At 44.2% G+C, this 27,851-nt stretch overlaps 1 protein-coding gene across 7 annotated transcripts in view; it reads right to left on the bottom strand.

Moving 5' to 3' along the window:
* The window catches only part of LOC137369594 (WD repeat-containing protein 7), a 928,502-nt gene that overhangs the window by 782,719 nt on the left and 117,932 nt on the right, over positions 1-27,851 (bottom strand). For all 7 annotated transcript variants that reach the window (XM_068030905.1, XM_068030929.1, XM_068030912.1 and 4 more), the window contains 5 exons: positions 20,779-20,857; positions 13,817-13,991; positions 9,725-9,801; positions 7,202-7,321; positions 4,096-4,241 (listed from right to left, as the gene is read on the bottom strand). In XM_068030905.1, the coding sequence (XP_067887006.1) occupies positions 4,096-4,241; positions 7,202-7,321; positions 9,725-9,801; positions 13,817-13,991; positions 20,779-20,857 (597 nt within the window). The remainder of the gene's footprint in view (positions 1-4,095; positions 4,242-7,201; positions 7,322-9,724; positions 9,802-13,816; positions 13,992-20,778; positions 20,858-27,851) is intronic.

Genomic DNA, 27,851 nt, shown 5'->3' with positions numbered 1-27,851 from the left:
GTTAAAATGGCAAGCAACCAGAAGCTCAGGGTCATGCTTTCAGACTGAGTGGAGGTGTTCCGCAAATCAGTCACCCAATCTGTGTTTGGTCTCCCCAGTATAGAGGAGACCGCATTGTGAGCAGCGAATACAGTATACCAAATTGAAAGAAGTACAAGTAAATTGCTGCTCCACCTGAAAGGAGTGTTTGGGGCCTTGGATGGTGAGGAGAGAGGAGATAAAAGGGCAGGTATTAAACCTCCTGCGATTGCGTGGGAAGGGGACGAGGTGGTGGGGGTAATGGAAGAGTGGACCAGGGTGTCGCGGAGGGAACAATCCCTTTGGAATGTTGACAGGCGAGTGGAGGGGAAAATGCGTTTGATGGTGGCAACACGCTGGAGGTGGCAGTATTGGCAGAGGATGATTCTTTGGATGTGTAGGCGCGTGGGGTAGAAAGTGAGGACAAGGGGAACGATGTCGTGGTTCTGGGAAGGAGGGGAAGGGGTGAGGGCAGAAGTGCGGAAAATGGGTTGGACACAATTGAGGGCCCTGTCAACCACAGTGGGGGGGCGGGGGGGGGGGGGGTGGAGGAGATCATCAGTTGAGGAAAAAGGAAGACATGTCAGAAGCGCTGTTGTGGAAAGTTGCATCGTCAGAACAGATGCATCAGAGACTGAGAAATTGGGAGAATGGAATGGAGTCCTTACAGGAAGCAGTGTGTGAGGAGGTGTATTCGAGTCGGTGGGCTTATAATGAATATTAGTAGACAGTCTTTCCCCAGAGATGGAGACAGAAAAGTCGAAGAAGGGAAGGGAAGTGTTGGAGATGGACCACATAAAGGTAAGAGAAGGGTGGAAATTGGCAGCAAAGTTGATGACCTTTTCCAGTTCGGAAAATATTACTGGGATGGTCTTAGGCTTTGGTGACATCAAGAAATGGTCTTGGAGTTTCACAATACTACAGAACAGTTGCTCAAATTTGGCAGTATTGGGTCCTTTGATCAATCATCATTATGTAGGAACAACCTAGGGTTTTGCAAAACTGTGATAGGTGAACCCAAGTTCTGGTACAACTGGTATTATATGTAAATTTTGACTTTGGGAGATTTTTAGTGTGTCAACAGGGATGGAACAAGGCATGGGTCTGAAAGAACTGAGTGGAGGGATCCCATGTCTGCAATCACTGGATTACAACTTTCTAAAGGATCTCTACAAACATGGGATTTAGCATTTTGTCACAGAATCTTGGATGTGAATCTCGGTGTCTGTCACTCCCTCTCAGACACATACACATACCCATGCAAAGAAAATCTGAAAGCAATAGCAAAATGCTGCAGATGCTGGGAATCTGAAACATAAACAGAAAAGGCCATCGACTTGTAACGTTAACTGTTTCTTTCTCCACAGATGCTGCTGACTTGCTGAGTATTACCAGCATTTTCTGTTTTTTATTTACAAAAATCTAAACATGGAACATGCTATCAGCATAATACAGCAGGCTTTCAAAACATAGCTAATTTATGTTTTTGTTCTAAAAGGAACTCAAATTATGAAACACAGTTTACCTCCATTTCATCACACAAATTCATACGTATCACTAATTAGCATGTTAACAGAATCACAGAATAACAGTGCAGAAGAGGCCCTTCGGCCCATCGAGTCTGCACCGATGCATTAAAACACCTGACCTGTCTACCTAATCCCATTTGCCAGCACTTGGCCTATAGCCTTGAATGTTATGACGTGCCAAGTGCTCATCCAGGTACTTTTTAAAGGATGTGAGGCAACCCGCCTCTACCACCCTCCCAGGCAGGGAATTCTAGACCGTCACCACCCTCTGGGTAAAAAAGTTCTTCCTCAAGTCCCCCTTAAACCTCCCGCCCCTCACCTTAAACGTGTGGCCCCTCATAACTGACCCTTCAACTAAGGGGAACAGCTGCTCCCTATCCATCCTGTCCAACATTTTCTGTTAACCTAAAAGTTAACAGAGAAAAACACAGAAACATAGAAAACAGGAGTACGAGTAGGCCATTCGGCCCTTCGGGCCTGCTCCACCATTCAAAAAAGATCTTGGCTGATCGTCTAATTCAGTACCCTGTTCCTGCTTTCTCTCCATATCCCTTGATCCCTTCAGTATTTAGAAATATATCTATCTCCTTCTTGAATATATTTAATGACTTGGCCTCCACTGCCTTCTGCCGTAGAGAATTCCACAGGTTCACCACCCTCTGAGTGAAGAAATTTCTCCTCATCTCGGTTCTAAATGGCATACCCCATATCCTGAGACTGTGAGCCCTGGTTCTGGACTCCCCAGTCATCGGGAAAATCCTCCCTGCATCTAGTCTGTCCAGTCCTGCCAGAAATCCATAGGTCTCCATGAGATCCCCTCTCATTGTTCTAAACTCCAGTTAATACAGGCCTAATCGATCCAATCTCTCCTCATGTGCCAATCCTGCCATCCCAGGAATCAGCTGAGTAAATCTTCTTCGCACTCCCTCCAAGGCAACAACATCCTTCCTCAGATAAGGAGATCAAAACTGCACATAATATTCCAGACATGGTCTCACCAAGGCCTTGTATAACTGCAGTAAGACATCCTTGCTCCTGTACTTAAATCCTCTTGCAATGAAAGCCAACATATCATTCACCTTCCTAATTGCTTGCTGCACCTGAATGCTTGCTTTCAGCAACTGGTGTACAAGGACACCCAGGTCTCGTTGTACCTCCCCTTTTCCCAATCTATCACCATTCAGATAATAATCTGCCTTTGTGTTTTTACAACCAAAGTGGATAACCTCACATTCATCAATGTTATACTGCAACTGCCATGCATTTGCCCACTCACCCAACTTATCCAAATCACATTGGAACCTTTTTGCATCCTCCTCACAGCTCACATTCCCTCCCCGGCTTTGTGTTGTCTGCAAACCTGGAAATGTTACATTTAGTTCCCTCACCCAAGTCATTAACATATATTGTGAATAGCTGGGGCCCTAACACTGATCCCTGCAGTACCCCACTAGTCACTGCCTGCCACCCGGAAAAAGACCTGTTTATTCCTACTCTCTGTTTCCTGTCTGTTAACTAATTTTCAATCCATGCCAGTATATTACCCCCAATCCTATGTGCTTTAATTTTGCACACTAACCTCTTATGCGGGACCTTATCTTTGCATTCTGAAAATCCAAGTACACCACATCCACTGGTTCTCCCTTATCTATTCTACTAGTTACATCCTCAAAAAACTCCAGTAGTTTTGTTAAGCATGATTTCCCTTTCGTAAACCCACGCTGACTTTGCCCAATCCCATTTATGCTTTCCAGGTGTTCTGCTATCACATCCTTTATAACAGACTCTAGCATTTTCCCCACTACTGATGTAAGGCTAACTGCTCTGTAGTTCCCTGTTTTTTCTCCCTCCTTTTTTATATAGTAGGGTGACATTTGCCACCCTCCAATCTGTAGGAACTGTTCCAGAGTCCATAGAATTTTGGAAGATGACCACCAATGCATCCACTATTTCCAAGGCCAATTCCTTTAGTACTCTGGAATGTAGATTGACAGGTCTTGGGGATTTGTCAGCCTTTAACCCCATTAATTTCCTTACCACTTTTTTTTTTAAACTAATATTGATTTCCTTCAGTTCCTCCCTCTCATTGACCTTTGGTTCCCTAATATTTGTGGGAGGTTATTTGTCTCCTCCTTTGTGAAGACAGAACCAAAGTATGAGTTTAGTTGTTCTGCCATTTCTTTGTTCCCCATTATAATTTCTCCTGTTTCTGACTGTAAGGAACCTACATTTGTCTTCACTAATCTTTTTCTCTTCACATGTTTATAGAAGCACACACAAGAACTAACTTTTTCCACTCACTTTCCTTCCCTCCAGCTCTCTGTGTTTAACATATGCCATCAATTAGAATATTAACATTTTCCAACTATCAGTATAATAGGTAATAATCACCTGGTAATTATAGGCACAAGCATCAGAACAATACATGTTAAAGTCTGGTACCTTTACAAGATTTGCAATGTGTGGGATGTGAAACAGCAATAAAAAAAGATCTCTAGATGACCATTAATCACCATTGAAAAAACACTGTCAAATTCAAAAGAAATACCTTGATGGTAGTCGGTAAGTGAAGCTACTTCCATCTTCTGTCCAAATGACAACCTTGTCAGCATCTACAAATTCACCCCCAGTCCAAGACTGGTCATTCTCACTGGGTACTGAGCATAGTAAAGAAAAATCTCCAGCATCAAACACCTGAAAGAGATAGAAAAGAAATGCATTGATTTAAGTAGGATACATTAACTGCAAATCCCATAGTGTCTGGATGGACTAAGATTTTAAAAATATGTTGGTGACAATTAATTCTGAGTGAAATCTAGATACAAATTACTAATTAAAAGGCATATGAAAAACCTACTTTAAGACTGAATCACAGTGATGCCTTTGCTGCACTTTGGTTTATTAATCCTGCATTTAAAACTCTAAAATAAATACAAGAAATTTAAACCACAAATACAGGATGTGCAAAAATGCTAACTGGGTACAACTAAAACAAGTAATTAGCTTCTTAAATTCAATTTATGGTTAATTCTTCTTCAGAGCATTTTCATACAAATTCAATTGCTTAATGCCAAGAAGTGACCTTTTCATATCACTGAAATATAACAACAAACAGTTTTGCAACTATTCCAGGGTAGAGAAATTATGACTATCGGGATGCCAGTTAGTCCGTAGCTTCCTGGCTAATCTTATCAGTTCTTTGCAAGAAATGTAATAACTTTTCTTATCCATTGAACAACAAATCAGGATTTTAAATTATCAAAATAAACAAGGTTAGAGAAAAATCAATGCATACATAACAGCAAATTTATCTTAAATTGCAATTGTATCAGAATATTCGTTATTTGCCCAAAGAAACTGACTACCTATTTCAATAGGGTAACACTCATTCTTCTGCAAGAACTAAACTAACCACATTTATAAAATAATCTACAATGTACACAGACTGGTAGTTTGTGAAACTACTAGATAATTTTCCATGAAGTAAAAGTTGTCAATAACTGTGTTACATTCATTGGCAACGTACTAAATCTGCCATCATTTCGGACCAAAATAATTAAATGAAACATTTTAAGAAACTACGGCCAGAATTTCACGTCAGGCTGGATGTCCCGTCCACCGGCAGAAACTGGCAGCGGGAGCGGAGGGCGGGAAGGAGGGTAAGGGAGAGAAGGGGATGGAGGGAAGAAAGAGGGAAGGCAGTAGGGTGGGAGAGAAGGAAAAAAAGAAAAAAAACGGAATTTGTGTAACATCTTTCACAATCTCAGGACATGCCAAAATGCTTTACAGTCAATTATGAAGGACTTCAATATGTGGAGTGGTTGGAGAAGCTATCTTTAGAGTAGAGAAGGTTAAGAGAAATTTAATAGAGCTGTTCAAAATTTTAAGGTGTTTTGATCATTTGTTAGAAAGCAAAAAGAGTGACAGGAGAAAGCATAGTCAAAAATATGAGTCTTTGAGAGGATTTTGAAAGCACGGGACGATAGGAGTTGGAGGGGGGAAGTTTTGAGGGTAGAAGTTTCAGAATTAAGGCACGGTGGTTGGAGAAGTAGTTATGAATGGTAGAGGAGATGACGTGTAGTGAAGTGTTAGGAAAATGGCCATACAAAGCTGCTTGGTTCGGATGGAGAATTTGAAGATAATGGCAAAGCTCAAAAACTTAACAGTCTGGAGCAGTTCAGACAATGTAATGATGCAAGAGACAGAAACAAAAATACAGGAGAGGATGGTCACAATAGAACAGAACAAAATCCTTCAAAGGGAAAGGTATAATTTGTTATATGAACCATCACCATCTCAATGCATTGGTTGGGGCAGAAACCCGATTTAAGCAAAATGAAGCAGAGGGCGGTGAAATTCTAATTGCCTGTCAACAATACATTCCAAGAGCTGAATTTTGTTGAGCTCCCAACGTTGGGGGGGCTGGAAGATGGCGGGGCAGTGGCCCACCACCGGGATTGCCAGCCCAATCTTTCCGCCAGCAGCAAGACTCCCCCACCCCGCTGCATGGCGACAGGACTCAACTTTAAATATTTCAATAAACCTCATGAATACATTTACCGACAAATCCCTGCAATCTTACCGGCTGTCTGGGATCTTCCATGTGACGAGCGGCATTCACCGCCTTCACTTTCCCGTCCAGGGAAAGCTGATGCCACCAAGGTGGGGAAAGAGGGAACTTAGAATTTTTAGCGTAGTGGTGGTGGGGTGTGGAGGAACACAGGGTCAACTCTGCATTTCTAGTGTTGGGGGGGGGGGGGCGGGGGGGAGGGTGGTGATCTCTGCACTTTGTGCAGTTGGTTGGCGGGGGGGGCGCAGGGGGGAGGTCAGATCTTCAAATGGTGTTTTGTGGGGAGGGGGGGTGGGGGAGAATGGGACAGTTATTTATTTTCATTGTATGGGGGGTACGAGTCAGAAATTTATTTCCAGTGTAATTGGGGGGAATACAGGGTTCAACTGTGCAGGTCCGGCATCCCTTTAAAAATGGCGCCAACGCCTGCGCAGAGGCAGCTGCTGCCATTCATGGCGTCACAGAGCCCGCCCTGCCATGTGATTGGGGGGGCCCGCCCTGCATATTTAAATGAGTCGCTGCACGTTAGATCGCGGCGGTGTTGCGGCACATGGCCCGTGCATGCGGGCTGCCATTTTTTTCATCCGCCACCCCTCCTGGTGACGGAAAAAAAGGAAGGTTGAAGTTGAGAATGGTGGGAGAGGGGAGATTTGGAATAGGGGGTAGGGTAATGACAGCAGTTTCAAAGGACGGGGGACCAGTCAGAGTAAAGGGACAGCTCGATTATATCAATTATGAAAAGAGGCTGTGTTTTCAGCACAGGGAGAAGTATCAACGCAGGATTTTCAGCAAAAAACTGTAGAAGGTCCTTTACATATTTATATAAAATGAACAGTGTGTAGGAGGTGAAGGGCATCAGATCACAGGCAAAATATTAAATTGTTCAGTTTTTCTAACCTGACAGAGAATTGACATTGGGGAAAACTTAAAATTATAGTTTATTTTCAGAAAAAATGTCTCAACTGTACAACTTAAAAATAAATTTGGATATAAAAGGTTTACTCAGTTTTATATTTAAAAGTTTGATCTCAAAGCTTGGGACTCTTCAACAAAACCACAAATGGGTACACTAATAAAATCTTACCCGCCAATATTTGGAGCAAACTACCAGCAGCGATCGCTGTGTATATGTGCAAAATGAAATGCTTTGACAATTTAGACAGTAAATGGGTTTTGATTCCTCTTCAAATATTGGCTCAGTATCCTATAAATCAGAAAAAGTAAATGAAGCATTGGATGGATTTAGAGGAAATAATGCATTGCATTAATTATAAATGTATCAAAGAAAACAGAGGTACAATGATCAATAATCCAAGCTAACAAGAATAAGACCAGCATTCAACCACCTATTATATGCACAATTATTTTTTCATTTAATAATTAAGTTAGAAAAAGTAAGCATATAAAGTAATTCCACATCTTCAAATACCTCCAATCCCTGTCAACTTAATCCCACCTTGATCAGTGCCTAATTTTAGTATGTGATCTCTCAGGATGACATTTTTAAAAGATCAACAAAGCCAACATTCCCAAGAAATCTGAACCTCACCCACCTGATGAATTCAACTTAGCACCTGCCTCGGCTGAATGTATACTAAGTGTTTTTAAAGTATAAACATCAACACCAATTAAATAAGTTATTTCTAAAACTCTGCTTATTCACCTTACTAAAAATGTTGACATCAGGTCATCTTCTGACTGTGTGACTGACCAGATCAATCCATGTTGTTTTCTAGCAATCTGTTGGTCTATAAGAATCATAAACTCATACCTTCGTTAATGTTCCAGTTATTTGATTGGTCTGTGGGACTCATGCGAATGCATGCTTCCAATACTCTTCCAGCAATCTAAATTGTTTAACTTTTAGGACAGAGCCTTATTTTAAACTACCAGCAGAACTGTTAGCAACCCTTTTGTTACACCGGAGTTGACTTCTCCAATGTCCCCCTTGCCAGCCTTCCATTCTCCTCTCTCTATAAACTCCATTTGTTCAAAACACAACTGCCTGTATTCAGTTCTACATTAGGTATTTCAATCATCAGTCTGTCCTCACTGAACTACAATAATGAGTGTACTGAATTTGAATCCAAATTTATCTACAAATACCTCCAACCCTCATCCCACCAACCTGTGCAACCTCCTCTGCTTTATATATCCTCTCAAACACCCTTAAGTCTATCAATTTTGTCAGCTTGATCCAGTGCTGTAACAGTCTTGACTGAGTTAATTGTGGGTTCAAACCCTGCTCCAGTATTTTAGCACATAATCTAGATTGACACCTAGTGCTGCATTGTTAGAAGTGACATCTGTCAAATAAGATATTAAATGAGCTCCACTTGCTTGTTCAGATGGATGTAAGGGATCCCATGCATTGTGTGAGGAAGAGCAAAGGTCTTTGGGAGTTCCAGCCAACATTCTTCACAGCCAACACTACGCAAACTGACCATTCAACTGGTGGGACCTTGGTTGCACACTTTGCAATATACCATGGATGTGAAAGATTCTATATAAATGCCTTTGCTACTGGTAGCTCCATGCCAGAACTCCAGTCACATTTTCCTGTTGTTTCTTAATACTGTTTAATATTTTTTTTAAGTGTTTATCTAACATAGTCTTAAATGTTGGCTTTAATTGTCACCATATTTGACACAACCTACGTTTGAAAAAAGAAATAATCTGACCTTAACCTCCCATGTTCAGCTTCTGGCACTAATTCTAAATATATACCCTCTTTCTTCCAACCACTGGAAATAAATTTCCCCGAAATATTCTCTAAAACTCTCAGTACTTTTCAACACTTCTATTGCATTTCCACTTAATGTTCTCTACTACAATGAATACATCCGTAGCTTTTCAAGTATCTCATCTGAGCTACACTCTTTCCTTGATATCATCCTAGTAAATATCATAACACACAGTGTAAAAAAAAACTGCTCATCTTGTGAATTATCTTAAATCTGTTTGCTCTGGTTACTGACCCAACCGTCAGCTAAAACAGTTTCTCCTTATTTGCTCTATCAAAACCCCACATAATTTTCACCATCTCCATTAGACCGCCCCTTAACCTTCTCTGCTCGAAGGAGAAGGATCCTAGCTTCTCTAGACTCTCCACATAATTAAAGCTCCTCATTCCTGGAATTATTCTGATTCTTGAAGTAATCTATTAAGATCAGATCATATAATAGGATCTTACCCTGAAGCATTTATGTAAATGCCAAGGCTGGAAACTAAAAACAAATTTTAATTTTATAACATGCAAAAACCACAGCAACAGCACAAACACTTTTTGTAATATGCATTGCCAAGTTATATCACAAGCAACCCTGTGGGCAAACCATAGGGAAAGCATGATATAGGAAGTACAATAAAAGCAATCTCAAATTAAACATGTACACTTCAAAATGCAACAATTATAAGGACCGGGTTGGGATCTACAAATTTATCGGTCCATTAGGTATTCGGAAACCAATTGGAATCTCAAGGCTAGGGCTGCATTAACATTAGTTATTTATGACACATGCAATGTCTGTACAAGTATAGATTCAACATGAAACTTCGGATCACAATGAAACTTGTGAACCATGCTGATTTACAAAATTACTCATACCTGCAGTCGATTGATTTCAGCCGTAATAATCCACACTTTCAAAATTCCAGTTACTGAAACTGCTACCACTGTGTCCTCTGAGAACAAAAAATAGCAAAATGCTGACCATTTACTGATCAATTACTGAGAACAGTTCAGCTAAAGGCCATGTATGTTGGTATGATTTGCATTACACCCTGTTTCCATTGCAGTGCTGCCTATGGAGCCAGTTTTGTAATAAAATACAGATCAGAGTTCATGCTTTCACAGGCACATATCATCATGTCACTTATTGGGGCATACTGTCAGCAACTAGATAGCCATGTTCTTCTGACCACAATTTCATATTGCTTGTCTATAGGACCATGATAATGGACAAAGTCTTTATCCAGAATCATGGTCACAAAAGCATAAGCACATTATGAATTTTATACATACACAATTACTTCATTGTTTCTGCCATTACTCTTAACTCCACTGCACAGTATAAACAGAATGGTTTTGGAAAAAAGGTGGCCAATGAAACTGGTTCCACAAAAAAAGGCTGCATATATGGCCAAACCTGGAAAATAGCCATCTTTGATCGATACGATGCGAACCCAACTTAGAATGAAAACGCAAAGATGTTAAAGATAGTAACCATCTATTTACACAAATCAGCAAAAATATAATGCTGGACAAGTCTGGCAATTAAATGGAACAGTAGCATAGTGGTTATGATACCGGACTAGTGATCCAGCAGCCAAGACTAATAATTTGGAGATGCAAGTTCAAATCCCACCACAGGATCTGAGAAATTTAAACTCATTTAATAAATAAAGTCAAGAGTAAAAAGCTAGTCTCGATAATGGTGACCAAGTAATTACCAGATTGTCATAAAAACCAATCTGGTTCACTAAAATCGGACCTTCTAAGGTCTGGTCTACATATGACTTCAGACCTGCAACAATGCAGTTGACTCTTAACTGCCCTCTTCAATAGCCGAGCAAGTCACTCAGTTAACGGAAATTAGGGATGGGCAATAAATGCTGGCCTTGCACCCCATGAATGATTTTTTTTTTTAAATGTGCAGACAGTTGTACTTTCAACTCAGAGCTTACACCAATATTTATAAAGTAGTTTTTCAGGTTGGAAAATCAATGAAAGAATTCTTCATTGATCCAAATTCTGACTGTATCCAAGAGGGTCTCCTTTTCACACAGTTGCCTCATTAGCATTGTGATTTCATGATATTTAGTGGCCATGACAGCATCAAATCTTGTCAAGTTTCTGATATGCAACTAACAGTCCAGATAATTTGCATAGCTTATCTAGTTTAAAATGCAGTCTTGCTCTACAACCAGGAACACACTTACTCGGCAATGACATTTTAACACTTAGGTTTAACAAGACCGGATGGACTGCATCCCAGGTTGTTAAAGGAAGCCGGGGAGGAAATAGCAGATGCGCTGAGGATCATCTTCAAATCCTCCCTAGATACAGGCGAGGTACCAGATGATTGGAGGTCTGTGAACATTGCACCATTGTTTAAAAAGGGTGCGAGGGATCGGCCAGATAATTATAGGCCAGTCAGTCTGACCTTGATGGTTGGTATATTGTTAGAATCGCTTCTGAGGGACAGGATAAACTGCCACTTAGAAAGGCACAGATTACTCAGGGAGAGTCAGCATGGATTTATTCGGGAAAGGTCATGGCTTACGAACTTGATTGAGGTTTTTGAGGAACTAACAGGGATGACTGATGAGGATAATGCAGTGGATGTTGTCTACATGCATTTTAGTAAGGCATTTGACAAGGTCCCGCATGGCACACTGGTCAGTAAAATAGTATAGTTAATAGTGAAGGGATAGCCATAGACTCCAGAATGATAACAATGTTTTGGTTGAGTGGGTGGGAAAGTAGCAAATGGAATTCAATCCAAAGATGTGTGAGGTAATGCATTTGGGGAAGGCAAATAAAGTAAGGGAATACACAATAAACGGGAGGAGAGAGAGAGGGGTAGAAGAAGTGAGAGACCTTGGAATGCATGTCCACAGGTCCCTGAAGGTGGCAGGACAGGTAGATAGAATGGTGGGGAAGGCATATGGATTGCTTTCATTTATTGACCGAGGTACAGAATACAAAAGCAGGGATGTGATGCTGGAACTGTATAAAACGCTGGCTAGGCTACAGCTGGTGTATTGCATACACTTCTGATCACCACATTACAGAAAGGACATAATTGCTCTGCAGTGAGTACAGAGGAGATTTACAAGAATGTTGCCAGGGCTTGAACGTTGTGGCTATGTGGAACGATTGGATAGGCGAGGGTTGTTTTCCCTGGAACTGAGGAGGCTGAGAGGAGACTTAATTGAGGTGTACAAAATTATGTGGGGCCTAGATAGAGTGGACAGGAAGGACCCGTTTCCCCTGGCGGGGAGGTCAGTTGCCAGGGGACACAGATTTAAGGTGATTAGTAGAAGGATTAGAGGGGACATGAGGGGAATTTTTTTTCACCCAGCGGTGGGTGCCTGGAATTCACTGCCTGGAATTCACTGCCAGGAATGGTGGTTGAGGCAGAAACCCTAATTTCTTTTAAAAGGTACCTGGACATGTACCTGAAGTGCTGTAACCTGAAAGACTATGGACCAGGTGCTGGAAGGTGGGATTAGATTGGGCTGCTAGTTTTTTCAGCCAGCACAGACATGATGGGCTGAATGGCCTCCTTCTGTACTATCATTGCTCTAAGGTTCTAGGTGATAGATTTTTTTTTTAAACTAGACATGAGCGGGCGGCACAGTGGCGCAGTGGTTAGCACTGCAGCCTCACAGCTCCAGGGACCCAGGTTCGATTCTGGGTACTGCCTGTGTGGAGATTGCACGTTCTCCCTGTGTCTGCGTGGGTTTTCTCCGGGCGCTCCGGTTTCCTCCCACAAGCCAAAAGACTTGCAGGTTGGTAGGTAAATTGGCCATTATAAATTGTCACTAGTATAGGTAGGAAAATGGGATTAGTTAGGATTAGTATAAATGGGTGGTAGATGGTTGGCACAGACTCGGTGGGCCGAAGGGCCTGTTTCAGTGCTGTATCTCTAATCTAATCTAATCTCACTTTCAGCATCTTCAATCACTCCCATGTGTGCCTCTTAAAACCCGAACTGCCCAACATCTAATTAAACCTTGGAAACATAATGCTTACTATATATACAAACTACTACAATCTTACACATGCCGCCAGGCCCATTTACCTAACTGTAAAAAATGATTGGCAAATAATTTAGGGAGGCAAGGCATCAATGTAAACTAAAACTAGTTTATTTTCCCCAATATACATAAATGAACAGAAATAGTTTTCACAGTAAGATTGTAACACTTCTTAGCACACCTCCTTCCATATGAATTATTTTTAATCTATAACTGATACTGTTCAAAGTGAAAGCTTATTTTCAAGTAACAAAATACAAAGTAACAGACCACATCTTTCACTACTGCAAGCAACATGTGTTCATAGGCCTTGTCTGATATCGCCATGGCACAGAAAGTTCTCTGTGTCCTGTCTTACATGTATGTGTGCACAAAGGCTTTTTCTAATTTATGAGCCAACAATAGGTATTCCATCAACTGAGAAAAAAGGAGACCATTTAATCGAAGGTCCAAGACACCACTCAATGGTTTGACTGTTCTATCTAATTGAGACTTCCCTCCTCAGTTATTTAAAAGCTACAGAAACTTCAGCTCTTCAGAGCTGCCCTTCTCTCTTTGGTAGCTAATAAAGATTTCAAATTGCCTTTGTCCAGTATCTGCTGGTTAAGTCAAAAATACAGCATTGAACATGCAAGAAATATATAAAATTGATAGTCATGCACAGGCAAGATAAGCAAGACCCAAAATGGTGAAGGGCTGTATTCTTTCAGGTAATATTAAGCTAAATCATCTTAAACAGCCAACAATATTTTTGGGAGGGTGCCAAGAAGAAATCCTGTATATCTGCCATGCAGAATTTAAAAATGGATAACTGTTGCTCATCGAGATCATACAAAAGTAACTCCATAACAAATGAAAACATTATAATTCCACTATTACTTGCAATTATACAAAGAAAAAATCTCAATGCAGGTTAACAAAATTTATTCCTCACCTTGTGTTCTCAGTGAACGTATAATGCTCACTGAACTAATCCAATCAGGAGAAATCTTGGACACCAAGGAATAAAGGACCTCCAGGCTAATGGCATCAACTACAAGGATTTCTGGGTAATGTCCGTAACATAGCAGTCTTCCTTCTCGTTGAGTTCCTATGCCGAACTGATAAAACTATTTTTGATACATAATTAGAATGGGAAAGTTTCAAAATAATATTCCCAACTCTTTTTTAAAACTCTACCAATGTTTTCACCTCCCAAATCCGTGCCCATCTTTTATGTAACTCCAAGTTTGAATCTCTCCAATCAGGTTTCAAAAGCACCACAGCCTAAACCATCTTGTGCAATTGTGGTGCTCTGCAGCCTTTGATATGGCTGACCATGCCACCTTCCTCCAACTGGTTGTCCTTATTGTCCAGGTCAGTAGAACTGCCCTCGCTTGGCTCCAATCTCACCTTTCTGATCATAGCTGCATCATCTCCAGATTACCTCTCTTTTCATACCAACACTGCTACCTCCAGACTAGAGATAGGAATGAGCCACTCAATCTCTTGAACCATTTTTTTTATTCCTTCTTGGGACATGGGTGTCACTGGCTAGGCCAACATTTATTGCCCATCCCTAACTGCCTTTCAGCAGGTGGTGGTGAGCTGCCTTCTTGAACCTTTGCAGTCCTTGTGGGGTAGGTACACCAACAGTTGTTAGGAAGTGAGTTCCAGGATACTGACCCAGCGACAGTGCAGGAACGGTAAAACAGTTCCAAGTCAGGATGGTCTGTGGCTTGGAGGGGAAATTGCAGGTGGTGGTGTTCCCATGCATCTGCTACCCTTGTCCTTCTAGGTGGTAGAGGTCGCGGGTTTGGAAGGTGCTGTATAAGGAACCTTGGTGCGTTGCCACAGTGCATCTTGTAGATGGTACATACTGCTGCCCCTGTGCGTCGGTGGTGGAGGGAGTGAATGCTGTGCATGTGGTGCCAATCCAGCAGGTTGCTTTTCCTGGATGGTGTTGAGCTTCTTGAATGTTGTTGGAACTGCACCCATCCAGGCAAGTGGAGAGTATTCCACCACATTCCTGACTTGTGCCTTGTAGTTGGTGGGTGGGCTTTGGGAGTCAGGAGGTGAGGTACTCGTCACAGGATTCCTAGTCTCTGACCTGCTCTTGTAGCCATAGAGTCATAGAGTTGTACAGCACAAAAACAGGCCCTTCGTGCCATCGTGTCTGTGCTGGCCATCAAGCACCTAAGTATTCTAATCCCATTTTCCAGCACTTGGCCCATAGCCTTGTATGCTATAACATTTCATGTGTGTTCATCTAAATACTTCTTAAATGTTGTGAGGGTTCCTGCCTCTACCATCCCTTCAGGCAGTGCGTTCCAGATTCCAACCACCCTCTGGGTGAAATTTGTTTTCCTCAAATCCCCTCTAAACCTCCTTCCCTTTACCTTAAATCAATGCCCCATGGTTATTGACCCCTCTGCTAAGGGAAAAGGTTTCTTCCGATCTAACCTATCTATGCCCCTCATAATTTTGTACACCTCAATCATGTCCCCCCTCAGCCTTCTCTGCTCTAAGGAAAACAACCCTAGCCTTTTCAGTCTCTCTTCACAGCTGAAATGCTCCAGCCTAGGCAACATCCTGGTGAATCTCCTCTGCACCCTCTCCAGTGCAATCACATCCTTCCTATAGTGTGGTGACCAGAATTGAACATAGTACGCCAGCTGTGGCCTAACTAGTGTTTTATACAGCTCCATCATAACCTCCCTGCTCTTATATTCTATGCCTCGGCTAATAAAGGCAAGTATCCCATATGCCTTCCTAACCACCTGTGCTGCTGCCTTCAGTGATCTATGGACAAGTACACCAAGGTCCCTCTGACCCTCTGTACTTCCTAGGGTCCTACCATCCATTGTATATTTCTTTACCTTGTTAGTCCTCTCAAAATGCATCACCTCACACTTCTCAGGATTAAATTCCATTTGCCACTACTCCACCCATCTTACCAGCCCATCTATATCGTCCTGTAATCTAAGGCTTTCCTCCTCAGTATTTACGACACCACCAATTTTCCTGTCATCTACGAACTTATTGATCATACCTCCTGATATTCACATCTAAATCATTAATGTACATTACAAACAGCAAGGGTCCCATCACCAATCCCTGTGGTACACCACTGGTCACAGGCCTCCACTCGCAAAAACAACCCTCGACCATTACCCTCTGCCTCCTGCCACTAAGCCAATTTTGGATCCAATTTGCCAAATTGCCATGGATCCCATGGGCTCTTACCTTCTTAACCAATCTCCCATGCGGGACCTTATCAAAAGCCCTACTGAAGTCCATGTAGACTACATCAACTGCTTTACCCTCATCTACACATCTAGTCACCTCCTCGAAAAATTCAATCAAGTTAGTTAGACACGATGCCCCCCTGGCAAAGCCATGATGACTATCCCTGATTAATCCCTGCCTCTCCAATTGATTAATCCTGTCCCTCAGAAATTTTTCCAATAGTTTCCCAACCACTGATGTTAGATTCACCAGCCTTTAATTACCTGGTTTATCCCTGCTACCCTTACTGAATAATGGCACCACATTTGCTGTCCTCCAGTCCTCTGGCACCTCTCCCCTGGCCAGAGCGGATCTAAAAATTTGTGTCAGAGCCCCTGCTATCTCCTCCCTTGCCTCACATAACAGCCTGGGATATATCTCATCTGGGCCTGGGGATTTATCCACTTTTAAGCCTGCTAAAACATCTAATACTTCCTCCCTTTCAATGCTAATATGTTCAAGTATATCACAATCCCCCTCCCTGATCTCTACACCTACATCGTACTTGTCTATAGTAAACACAATGAAATGTAATCATTTAAACCCTCAACTATGCCCTCCGGCTCCACACACAGATTGCCACTTTGGTCCCTAATGGGAACGACTCTTTCCCTGGTTATCCTCTTGCCCTTAATATACTAATACAATGCCTTAGGATTTTCCTTTATCTTGCCCGCCAATGTTTTTTCATGTCCCCTCTTCGCTCTCCTCATTACTTTTTTTTTTAAGTACCCCCCTACATTTTCTATACTCTAATGCCTCCGCTGTTTTCAGCGCTCCAAATCTGCTAAAAGCCTCCTTTTTTTCCTGATCCAATCCTCTATATCCCTTGACATCCAGGGTTCCCTGGACTTGTTGGTTCTACCTTTCACCTTAACGGGAATATGTTGGCTCTGAACCTTCACTATTTCCTCTTTGAGCAACTCCCACTGGTCTGATGTAGACTTTCCTACAAGTAGCTGCTCCCAGTCCACTCTGGCCAGATCCTGTTTATTAAATTGAAATTGGCCTTCCCCCAATTCAGTACCTTTATTTCAGGCTCATCTTTGTACTTTTCCATAACTGCCTTAAATCTTCGAGTTATGGTCACTATCCCCGAAATGTTCCCCCACTGACACTTCTACCACTTGTCCAGCTTCATTCCCTAGGATTAGGTCTAGCACAACCCCTTCTCTATTAGGACTTTCTACGTACTGGCTCAAAAAGCTCTCCTGCATGCACTTTAAGAATTCCGCCCCCTTTAAGCCTTTTGCACTATGACTATCCCAGTTGATATTCGTTAAGTTGAAATCCCATACTATTATTACCCTATTATTTTTAAAGCTTTCTGAGATTTGCCTACAAATCTGCTCCTCTATCTCTCCCTGACTGTTTGGACGTCTGTAGTAATCGCCCAGCCAAGTGACTGCCCCTTTTTAAGTTCTACCCAAATGGCCTCATTTGAGGAACCTTCTAAGATATCACCCCTCCTTACTGCAGTAATTGACTCCTTGATCAACAGTGCAATACCACCTCCTCTTTTATCCCCTCCCCTGTCACTCCTGTAGATTCTATACCCTGGAATATTGAGCTGCCAGTCCTGCCTCTCCCTCAATCATGTCTTTGTGACAGCAATATCATAATCCCATGTGCTAATCAATGCCCTTAATTCATCTGCCTTATCAGTGAGACTCCTTTTTCACTTGTGCCTTAACAGGTCTATATTTCCTCTGCCTTCCAGACTGATTCAGTTTCTCTTCGAGATTTGACTGTGCATCATCCCCTACTATACCTCCATTCTGTATCCCATTTCCCTGCCAAATTAGTTTAAACCCCCCCCCCAACTGCACCAGCCAACCTCCCAGCAAGGATGTGGGTCCCATTCCAGTTCAGGCCCATCCAACTTGAACAGGTCCCACCTTTGCCAGAAACAGACCCAGTGGTCCAGGAAACTAAAGCCCTCCCTCCTGCACCATCTCTTCAGCCACGCATTCATCTGCTCTATCCTCCTATTCCTATACTCACTAGCACGTGGAACCAGGAGTAATCCACATATTACAACATTTGAGGTCCTGCTTTTTAATCTGCTACCCAGCTCCCTAAATTCTTGTTGCAGGACCTCATCCCTCTTTCTACCATGGTATTTATATGGCTACTCCAGTTCAATTTCTGGTCAATGGTAACCCCCAGGATGCTGATAGTGGGGGATTCAGCAATCGTAATGCCATTGCACGTCATGAAGAGATGGTTAGATTCTCTCTTGTTGGAGATGGTCATTGCCTGGCACCTGTGTGGCGCGAATGTTAGTTGCCATTTATCAGCCCAAGCCTGGATATTGTCCAGGTCTGACTGCACTTCCCCACGGACTCTTTCAGTATCCGAGGAGTGATGAATGGTGCTGAACATTGTGCAATCACCAGCAAACATCCCCACTTCCGACCTTATGATTGAAGGAATGTCATTGACCAAGCAGCTGATGATGGTTGGGCCGAGGACACTCCCCTGAGAAATTCCTGCAGTAATATCCCGGAGCTGAGATGATTGACCTCTAACAACCACAACCATCTTCCTTTGTGCTAGGTACGACTCCAACCAGGAGAGAGTTTTCTCCCTATTCCCATTGACTCGTTTTGCTAGGGCTCCTTGATGCCATACTCGGTCAAATGCTGTGTTGATGTCAAGGGCAGTCACTCTCACCTCACCTCTTGAGTTCAGCTCTTTTGTCCATTTTTAGACCAACGCTGTAATGAGGTCAGAAGCTGAGTGGTCCTGGCGGAACTCAAACTGAGTGTCAGTGAGCAGGTTATTTCTAGGCAAGTGCCACTTTATAGCACTGTTGACGACACCTTCGATCACTTTACTGATGATTGGGAGTAGACTGATGGGGTGGTAATTGGCCAGGTTGGACTTGTCCTGCTTTTTGTGCACAGGACATACCTGGGCAATTTTCCATATTGCTGGGTAGATGTCAGTGTTGTAACTGTACTGGAACAGCTTGGCTAAGGGCGAGGGACCTGTCCTGTCATTCAATTACATTGTGGCTGATCTACATCCTCAACTCCAATTATCTTTGTTCCATAACCTCCTGATACTCTTAACTTAAAAACAAATTAATTCAGTATAGTCTTGAAAATTTCAATTGATCGAGCATACACAGCCTTATGGAAAAGCCAGTTTCATTTTACCACTGCATGTCAAGTGAAATTTTACTCCTCCATTTCAAACTGCTCATCCTCATGTTCAAATCCTTCTATGACCTTTCCTCAGCAAATCGCTGACACCTTCTCCAGCCCTACAACATTCCAAGAAATTAAAGGTGCTCCCTTACTCCCTTTGTGCCATCAAGGTCTGTCATGCCTTCAGTCATTCAGGGTCTAAGCTCTGGGATTCCCAGCCTAAACCTCGCCACCTTCTCCTCATCCTCTCACACCCCCCTTCAAAACTTACATCTTTAACCAAACTTTTAGTAACCTGTCCCATTACTTCCTTCTTTGGCTCAGTGCCATTTTTGACTGTATAAGCTCCTGTCAAAAGGCTTGGGATGTTTTCCTATATTAAAGGCACTTTGTGAACACGATATACACTGTTATAGTAGTAAATGGTCCACCTCTAATTTAAGTTGCCCTCTTGTTCTGAATTTCCTCACTGGAGCTGATAGTTTCTCAGTCCTCAAAAGGACAATACTCAGCTTTTTTTCCTCATCTACATGCTGCCCATTGACAATATTATCTGCACCACCGAGATCAGTTTCCACATGTACACTAATGGCACCCAGCTTGACCTCGCCATCACCTTTCTCAACTCCTACACTACCTCTGTCCTGCCAGACTGTTCGTCCCACATAGTGGAGACATAAATTCCTCCATTTAAATATTGAGAACAACAAAGGAAATTGTCTTCAGCCTCCACCACAAACTCCTTAGCCCCACAACTATTTACAACTGCCTCCCTGTGGATTGTCTCGGTTTGAACCATACTGCTCACAATCTCAGTGCCCACTTGAGTCCAGCTGAGCTTCTGACCCCATATCTTCCACCTAATAAGGTCACATGTCTCCACCTTTGTCTTAGTCCATTTGCTGTTGAAACCCTGATGCTTGGGTCACCTCCAGACAGGACTATTCTAATGCACCCTGGCCAGGGTCCCCATGCAGCAGCACCACCGCACCTACCCCATTCATATCAACCTTTATCCATGATGGGCCGAATGGCCTCTTTCTGTGCCACAATAACTATGACTCTAAGTCCTGTTTACACATCACTCCTGCTTGCTTATATATACGTGCAAAGTTCTATTCTGGCCAGCAAAATTTAATCATTTCAAAGATGGTAACATTTTCAATATGTTACAACATACACTTCATAAGATTATCAAGTTTTCAGATGGTCCAAGGAATCACATTAAAATTGTAAAGATGGCATTAAACCTAGCTAGGTGAGACAATGTCCCTGAGCGACTTTCACACTGCTCTGCTCCCAAGTCACATCAAGACCTGAATCCAGAGTAATGCAATCACTTTCGCATCATGGGACAGTGCTTTTTGTTTCATTGCAACACAAAACACATCAATAGGAGACAACTACTTCACATTCCAGATTTTTTTTTTAAGTCCAAATTTATCAGGGTTCCAGCAAATTCACATGTACTCACTTGTATGCCAGTATGCGTGCATGCCAGTTTAGTAAATTCGATGCATCTTCCATCATTCACATCCCAAAGGCACATCTCTCTGAAAAAATAATTTTCTTTTGTGTGAGCAATATATTTAAATCATAAATATATTTAAATATATTTTAGTACAACCACGAACAAGAACTTGAATAATGCAGAAGCTGCACCAACAGGGCTCCACAAACAGGGAGGCAGTGGCGTAGTGGTAATGTGACTGGACTAGTAACCAGAGGTCCAGGCTAATGCTCTGGGGGACATGGGTTCAAATCCCAACATTGCAGATGATGAAATTTGAATTCAGTTAATAAAATCTGGAATTAAAAAGCTAGTCTAATGATGACCATGAAACCATTGTCGATTGTTGTAAAAACCCATCTGGGTCACTAATGTCCTTTCGGGAAGGAAAACTGCTGTCCTCACCTGGTCTGGCCGACATGTGACTCCAGACCCACAGCAATGTGGTTGACTCTTAAGTGCCCTCTGAAAAGGCCTCTCAGTTCAAGGGTAATTAGGGATGGGCAATAAAAATGCTGGCCTAGCCAGCGATGCCCACATCCCATGAACGAATTAAAAAAAAACTTTTGGGAGATATGGGGCGGCACAGTGGCAAGCACCGCAGCCTCACAGCTCCAGGGACCCGAGTTCAATTCTGGGTACTGCCTGTGCGGAGTTTGCAAGTTCTCCCTGTGACCGCGTGGGTTTTCGCCAGGTGCTCCAGTTTCCTCCCACCGCCAAAGTCTTGCAGGTGAGAGGTAAATTGGCCATTGTAAATTGCCCCTAGTGTAGGTAGGTGGTAGGGAATATGGGATTATTGTAGGGTTAGTATCAATGGGTGGTTCTTGGTCGGCACTGACTCGGTGGGCCCAAGGGCCTGTATCTCTAAAAAAAAAAGTTAGTAACTTATCTTAGTTTCCAAGACAAAGTCAGGGTCTCCATACTTTAGGGAAGCGCAGACTTCGGGGTGAATTAATCAAGGTTCACAAGACAATGAAGGGATTAAGATCCTGTTTGTGTGAACCAATTGTTTCAACTGAATCGATTAGGAAGGACTGGGGTCACACTCTCAAGTTATGTATGGGCAGAATTAAACTGAATGTTGAGGTTCTTCCCCCACATCCCTGAGAATAGTGAATCTGTAATAAGCTACTGGCTCACACAGTGAACATGGATGTACTGAATTCCTTCAAGCGAGAGCTGCATCTGTGTCTGCCTAGAGCACAGATCACCTCATACAAGAGCTAAGTACCAAGTAAGGTTAATCAGAACAAAAGTGGTGTCCTGGACGAGTTTTCAAACCACTGAAGGGGTTGTCAAGGAATTCTCCAGACAATTCACCCTAATTGGCCTTGGTTTTTCACCTCTCCCATGAGGTCACAATGCTTCCAGGTGGGGTGAGGAGAGTATATGTTGTGTTGCACAGGGCATCACAACAGTATGGAGCAGGCCAGATATATCAGCAGATATGCTACAATCCATCATGTGCCATATGTTCATAACAGCACGTTCTTCTTTGGCCTCCTTGCCTCGAGAGACAATGGGTAAGCGCCGAGAGGTGGTCAGTGGTTTGTGAAGCAGCGCCTGGAGTGGCTATAAAGGCCAATTCTAGAGTGACAGACTCTTCCACAGGTGCTGCAGATAAAATTGGTTGTCGGGACTGTTACACAGTTGGCTCTCCCCTTGCACTTCTGTCTTTTTTCCTGCCAACTGCCAAGTCTCTTCGACTCGCCACACTTTAGCCCCGCCTTTATGGCTGTCCGCCAGCTCTGGCGATCACTGACAACTGACTCCCACGACTTGTGATCAATGTCACAGGACTTCATGTCGCGTTTGCAGACGTCTTTAAAGCGGAGACATGGATGGCTGGTGGGTCTGATACCAATGATGAGCTCACTGTACAATGTGTGTCCTTGGGGATCCTGCCATCTTCCATGCGGCTCACATGGCCAAGCCATCACAAGCACCGCTGGCTCAGTAGGGTGTATATGCTGGGGATGTTGGCCACCTCAAGGACTTCTGTGTTGGAGATACGGTCCTGCCACCTGATGCCAAGGATTCTCCAGAGACAGCGAAGATGGAATGAATTGAGATGTCGCTCTTGGCTGACATACGTTGTCCAGGTCTCGCTGCCGTAGAGCAAGGTACTGAGGACACAGGCTTGATACATTCGGACTTTTGTGTTCTGTCAGTGTGCCATTTTCCCACACTCTCTTGGCCAGTTTGGACATAGCAGTGGAAGCCTTTCCCATGTGCTTGTTGATTTCTGTATCAAGTGACAGGTTACTGGTGATAGCTGAGCCTAGGTAGGTGAACTCTTGAACCACTTCCAGAGCATGGTCGCCAATATTGATGGAAGGAGCATTTCTGACGTCCTGTCCCATGATGTTCGTTTTCTTGAGGCTGATGGTTAGGCCAAATTTGTTGCAGGCAGCCGCAATCCTGTTGATGAGTCTCTTCAGTGTGGGATGTTAATGCAGCATCGTCAGCAAAGAGGAGTTCCTTGATGAGGACTTTCCTTACTTTGGTCTTCACTCTTGGACAGGCAAGGTTGAACAACCTGCCCCCTGATCTTGCGTGGAGGAAAATTCCTTCTTCTGAAGACTTGAACGCATGTGAAAGCAGCAGAGAGAAGATCCCAAACAGCGTAGGTGCGAGAACACAGCCCTGTTTCACACCACTCAGGATAGGAACGGGGTCTGATGAGGAGCCACTATGCTGAATCGTGCCTTTCATGTTGTCATGGAATGAGGTGATGATACTTAGTAGCTTTGGTGGACATCCGATCTTTTCTAGTAGTCTGAAGAGACCACGTCTGCTGACGAGGTCAAAGGCTTTGGTGAGATCAATGAAAGCAATGTAGAGGGGCATCTGTTGCTCACGGCATTTCTCCTGTAGCTGGCGAAGGGAGAACAGCATGTCAATGGTGAATCTCTCTGCACGAGAGCCACACTGTGCCTCAGGGTAGACACGCTCAGCCAGCTTCTGGAGCCTGTTTAAAGCGACTCGAGCGAAGACTTTCCCCACTATGCTGAGCAGGGAGATTCCAAGGTAGTTGTTGCAGTCACCGCGGTCACCCTTGTTCTTATAAAGGGTGATGATATTGGCATCGCGCATGTCCTGTGGTACTGCTCCCTCGTCCCAGCACAGGCAAAGCAGTTCGTACAGTAGCGAAGTATAGCAGGCTTGGCACTCTTGGTTATTTCAGGGGTAATGCCGTCCTTCCCAGGGCTTTTCCGCTGGCTAGAGAATCAATGGCATCACTGAGTTCTGATTTTGTTGGCTGTACGTCCAGCTCATCTATGACTGACAGAGACGGACCTGCATTGATGGCGGTCTCAGTGACAACATTTTCCCTGGAGTACAGTGCTCCACCCAGCGGTCCATTTGCTTGCGTTGGTCAATGATTGTGTCCCCTGATTTAGATTTGAGGGGGGGGCAACCTTCTTGATGGTTGGCCCAAAAGCTCTCTTAATACATTCATCTGATGCTTCCGGTGTCAGAGGCCAGCTGAATATGACTGCATAGGTGTTGCCAGTAGTCATTTGCACAGCGCCTGGCTGTTCTTTGTGCAGCGCTTCTGGCTGCTTTAAGTGCTACGGATGTTAACTCGCTGGGGGCTTAGCGGCTATGACAGGTTCCAGCTCTTCAAAGTGAGATTGAAACCAGTCTGCATTCCGCTTCACACGTTTGCTATAGGTGGTCATTGCTGAGTCATAGATGGAGTCTCTGATGTGGGCTCACTTGGTCTCTGCATCCCCTGTAGGAGTGTTTTGAAGGGCTTTTTCAAGTAAATTTAGAAACTTATATAACAGCTGTGGATGAGAAATTCTGCTAGTGGTGATGCGTGGGCGGCCCTTCTGCTTGGAGTGATGCAGCTTCTTTGGTTTGAGTCTAACCTTGCTGCACACCAGAGAGTGGGCGGTATCGCAGTCCGCACTGTGGAAGCTGCGTGTGATTTCAACCCTGTTTTAAGAGGCTTGCCTCGTGACGATGAGGTCCAGCTGGTGCCAACGGCGTGATCTTGGGTGCCTCCAAGAAACCTGCTGACAGGATTTAGTGCGAAAGAACGAGTTGGTGATGCAGAGGTTATGATATGTACACAACTCAAGCAGTCTCTATCCTTTCAAAGATGAAGGAGCGAGGGCTCTGCTCCCGAGCCGGCGATAAACTCAGTTGTCCGTCCAGAGTATCGAGCGTGAAGGGTGGCGTGGCCATGCCGGGCTCCAGGGAGGAGGCCGCTCTGAGTGAGTGAGGATCACTAGTGGACAATGGTGGGAGTTGATGAAATGTTTTATTACCAGCACCCCCTTTCCCCACCCCCCCGAGCTCACCCCCCTCGCACCCCCTTCCCCCCACCCCCCTCGCACCCCCTTCCCAGCTATACCCTCGCACCATCTTCCCCTCGCACCCACTTCCCCCCACCCCCCTCGCACCCCCTTCCCCGCTCCCCCCTTGCATCATCTTCCCCGCTCCCCCCTCGCACCCCCTTCCCAGCTCCCCCTCGCATCCCCTTCCGTCCACCCTTTCCCACCGCACCCCACTTCCCCCCACCTCCTCCCACCTACCCCTGAGCAGGGGCCCTAACAACCCCACTGCCTTGTGGGCGTCTCGGGAGAGACCAAGGCTAAGGGAGTAAACTCGAACAGAAAATCCGGAATGGAACCCCGAAGGCGGTCATGTGTCACCTTTGGCATGTTTCCAGCAGTTCCTGTAGCCATACTGGTGCCAAACGTCGTGCTCTACTCTCCTTTGGACCCCACCAGAAAGGCCGAGAGGGGGGTTTTGACGCTTGGGCAACTCCATACATCCGCCCAGGCATGCGCCATGGAGAGGTAACTCCATAGTCGCCTCACAGCGACCAAAACAACACGGAAGGCAGCAGTTACGGGTTATAAGTCCAGCTCAATTGGCGTAGAGAAGTCATCGCATCTCACTGGACAGCTGGACAGCTACCGCCCGCCTCAAACCAGGCAGCCCCCGGTCAGTAAATTTCTGTCCCACCTTAGTCCACCTACTTCAATGGGTGCTTGGAGCTCAGGGTCATTGCCCGACAAGTGGACTGTAACACCGTACCAAACAGCACGACTAAAAAAGGAAAGAAGGTACCAGCCCTTCGTTTTGCAAACTGGAACGTCAGAAATGTGTGTCCTGGCTTGTTGGAAGACCTTACACAAGTCAACGATTCTCGGAAGACCGCCATCATTAACAAAGAGCTCAGTAGATTCAATGTGCACATTGCAGCACTTCAGGAGACACGCCTCCCTGTGAGTGGATCTCTCGGAGAGCAAGACTACACCTTCTTCTGGCAGGGTAGAGATCCTGAGGAACCAAGACAGCATGGAGTGGGCCTCGCCATCAGAAACTCTTTGCTCAGCATGATAGAGCCTCCCTCAAATGGCTCGGAATGCATACTGTCCATCTGACTGTTCACCGCCTCTGGTCCAGTACACCTACTCAGCATCTATGCTCCAACACTCTGCGCCCCACATGAAGCTAAAGACCAGTTCTACGAGGAACTCCATAATATCATTAGTAACATCCCCAATACCGAACACCTGTTCCTGCTGGGGGACTTTAATGCCAGGGTTGGGGCCGATCATGACTCATGGCCCTCCTGCCTTGGGCACTATGGCATTGGAAAGATGAATGAGAATGGACAGAGACTGCTCGAGTTGTATACCTATCATAACAGCATGTCGAACCATAGACAAAGTACAGCACAGAAGGAGGCCATTCAGCCCATTGTGTCTGCACCGGCCCAATAAACTAGCCACCCAAACTAATCCCACCTTCCAGCACCTGGTCCATAGCCCTGCAGGCTACAGTACTCCAGGTACCTTTTAAAAGAATTGAGGGTCTCTGCCTCCAACACCATTCCTGGCAGTGAATTCCAGGCACCCACCACTCTCTGGATGAAAATGTTTCCCTCATGTCCCCTTTCATCCTTCCACCAATCACCTTAAATCTGTGTCCCCTGGTAACTGACCTCCCTGACAAGGGAAACAAGTCCTTCCTGTCCACTCTATCGGGGCCCCTTATAATTTTGTACACCTCAATTAAGTCACCCCTCAGCCTCCTCAGTTCCAGCGAAAACAACCCAAGCCTATCCAATCTTTCTTCATAGCTGCAACCTTCAAGCCCTGGCAACATTCTTGTAAATCTCCTCTGTACTCTCTCCAGAGCAATTATGTTATGTGGTGACCAGAACTGCATGCAATACTCCAGCTGCGGCCTAACCAGCATTTTATACAGTTCCAGCATCACATTCCTGGTTTTGTACTCAGCCAATAAAGGAAAGCAATCCATATACCTTCTTCACCACTCTATCCACCTGTCCTGCCACCTTCAGGGACCTGTGGACATGCACTCCAAGATCTCTTACTTCTTCTACCCCTCTCAATATCCCCCCGTTTACTGACTATTCCCTCACTTTATTTGCCTTCCCCAAATGCATTACCTCACACTTCTCTGGATTGAATTTGATTTGCCACTTTTCTGACCAAACCATTGTTATCATTCTGGAGTCTACGGCTTTCCTCCCCAAAATTAACCACACGACCAATTTTTGTGTCATCAGCAAATTTCCCAATCATGCCTCGCACATTTACGTCCAAATCATTAATATATACCACAAGCAGCAAGGGACCCAACACGGAGCCCTGTGGAACGCCACTGGAAACAGCTTTCCATTCGCAAAAACATTCGTCGACCACTACCCTTTGTTTCCTGTCACTGAGCCAATTCTGGATCCAACCTGCCACCTTCCGCTGTATCCGATGGGCTTTCATTTTACTGACCAGTGTGCCATGCTGGACCTAGTCAAATACCATACTAAAATGCATGTAGACAGCATCCACTGCACTACCCTCATCAATCCTCCTTGTTAGTTCCTCAAAAAACTCAACTTCGTTAGCAAGACATGATCTTCCTCTAACAAATCCATGCTGACTATCCCTGATTAATACATGCCTTTTTAAGTGACAGTTTATCCTATTTCTCAGAATGGATTCTAACAATTTATCCACCACCGAGGTCAGGCTGACCAGCCTATAATT

Source organism: Heterodontus francisci, chromosome 1 (genome assembly GCF_036365525.1).
Source record: "Heterodontus francisci isolate sHetFra1 chromosome 1, sHetFra1.hap1, whole genome shotgun sequence".
Classification (NCBI taxonomy): domain Eukaryota; kingdom Metazoa; phylum Chordata; class Chondrichthyes; order Heterodontiformes; family Heterodontidae; genus Heterodontus; species Heterodontus francisci.
This window is presented reverse-complemented; position numbering and strand designations above follow the sequence as displayed.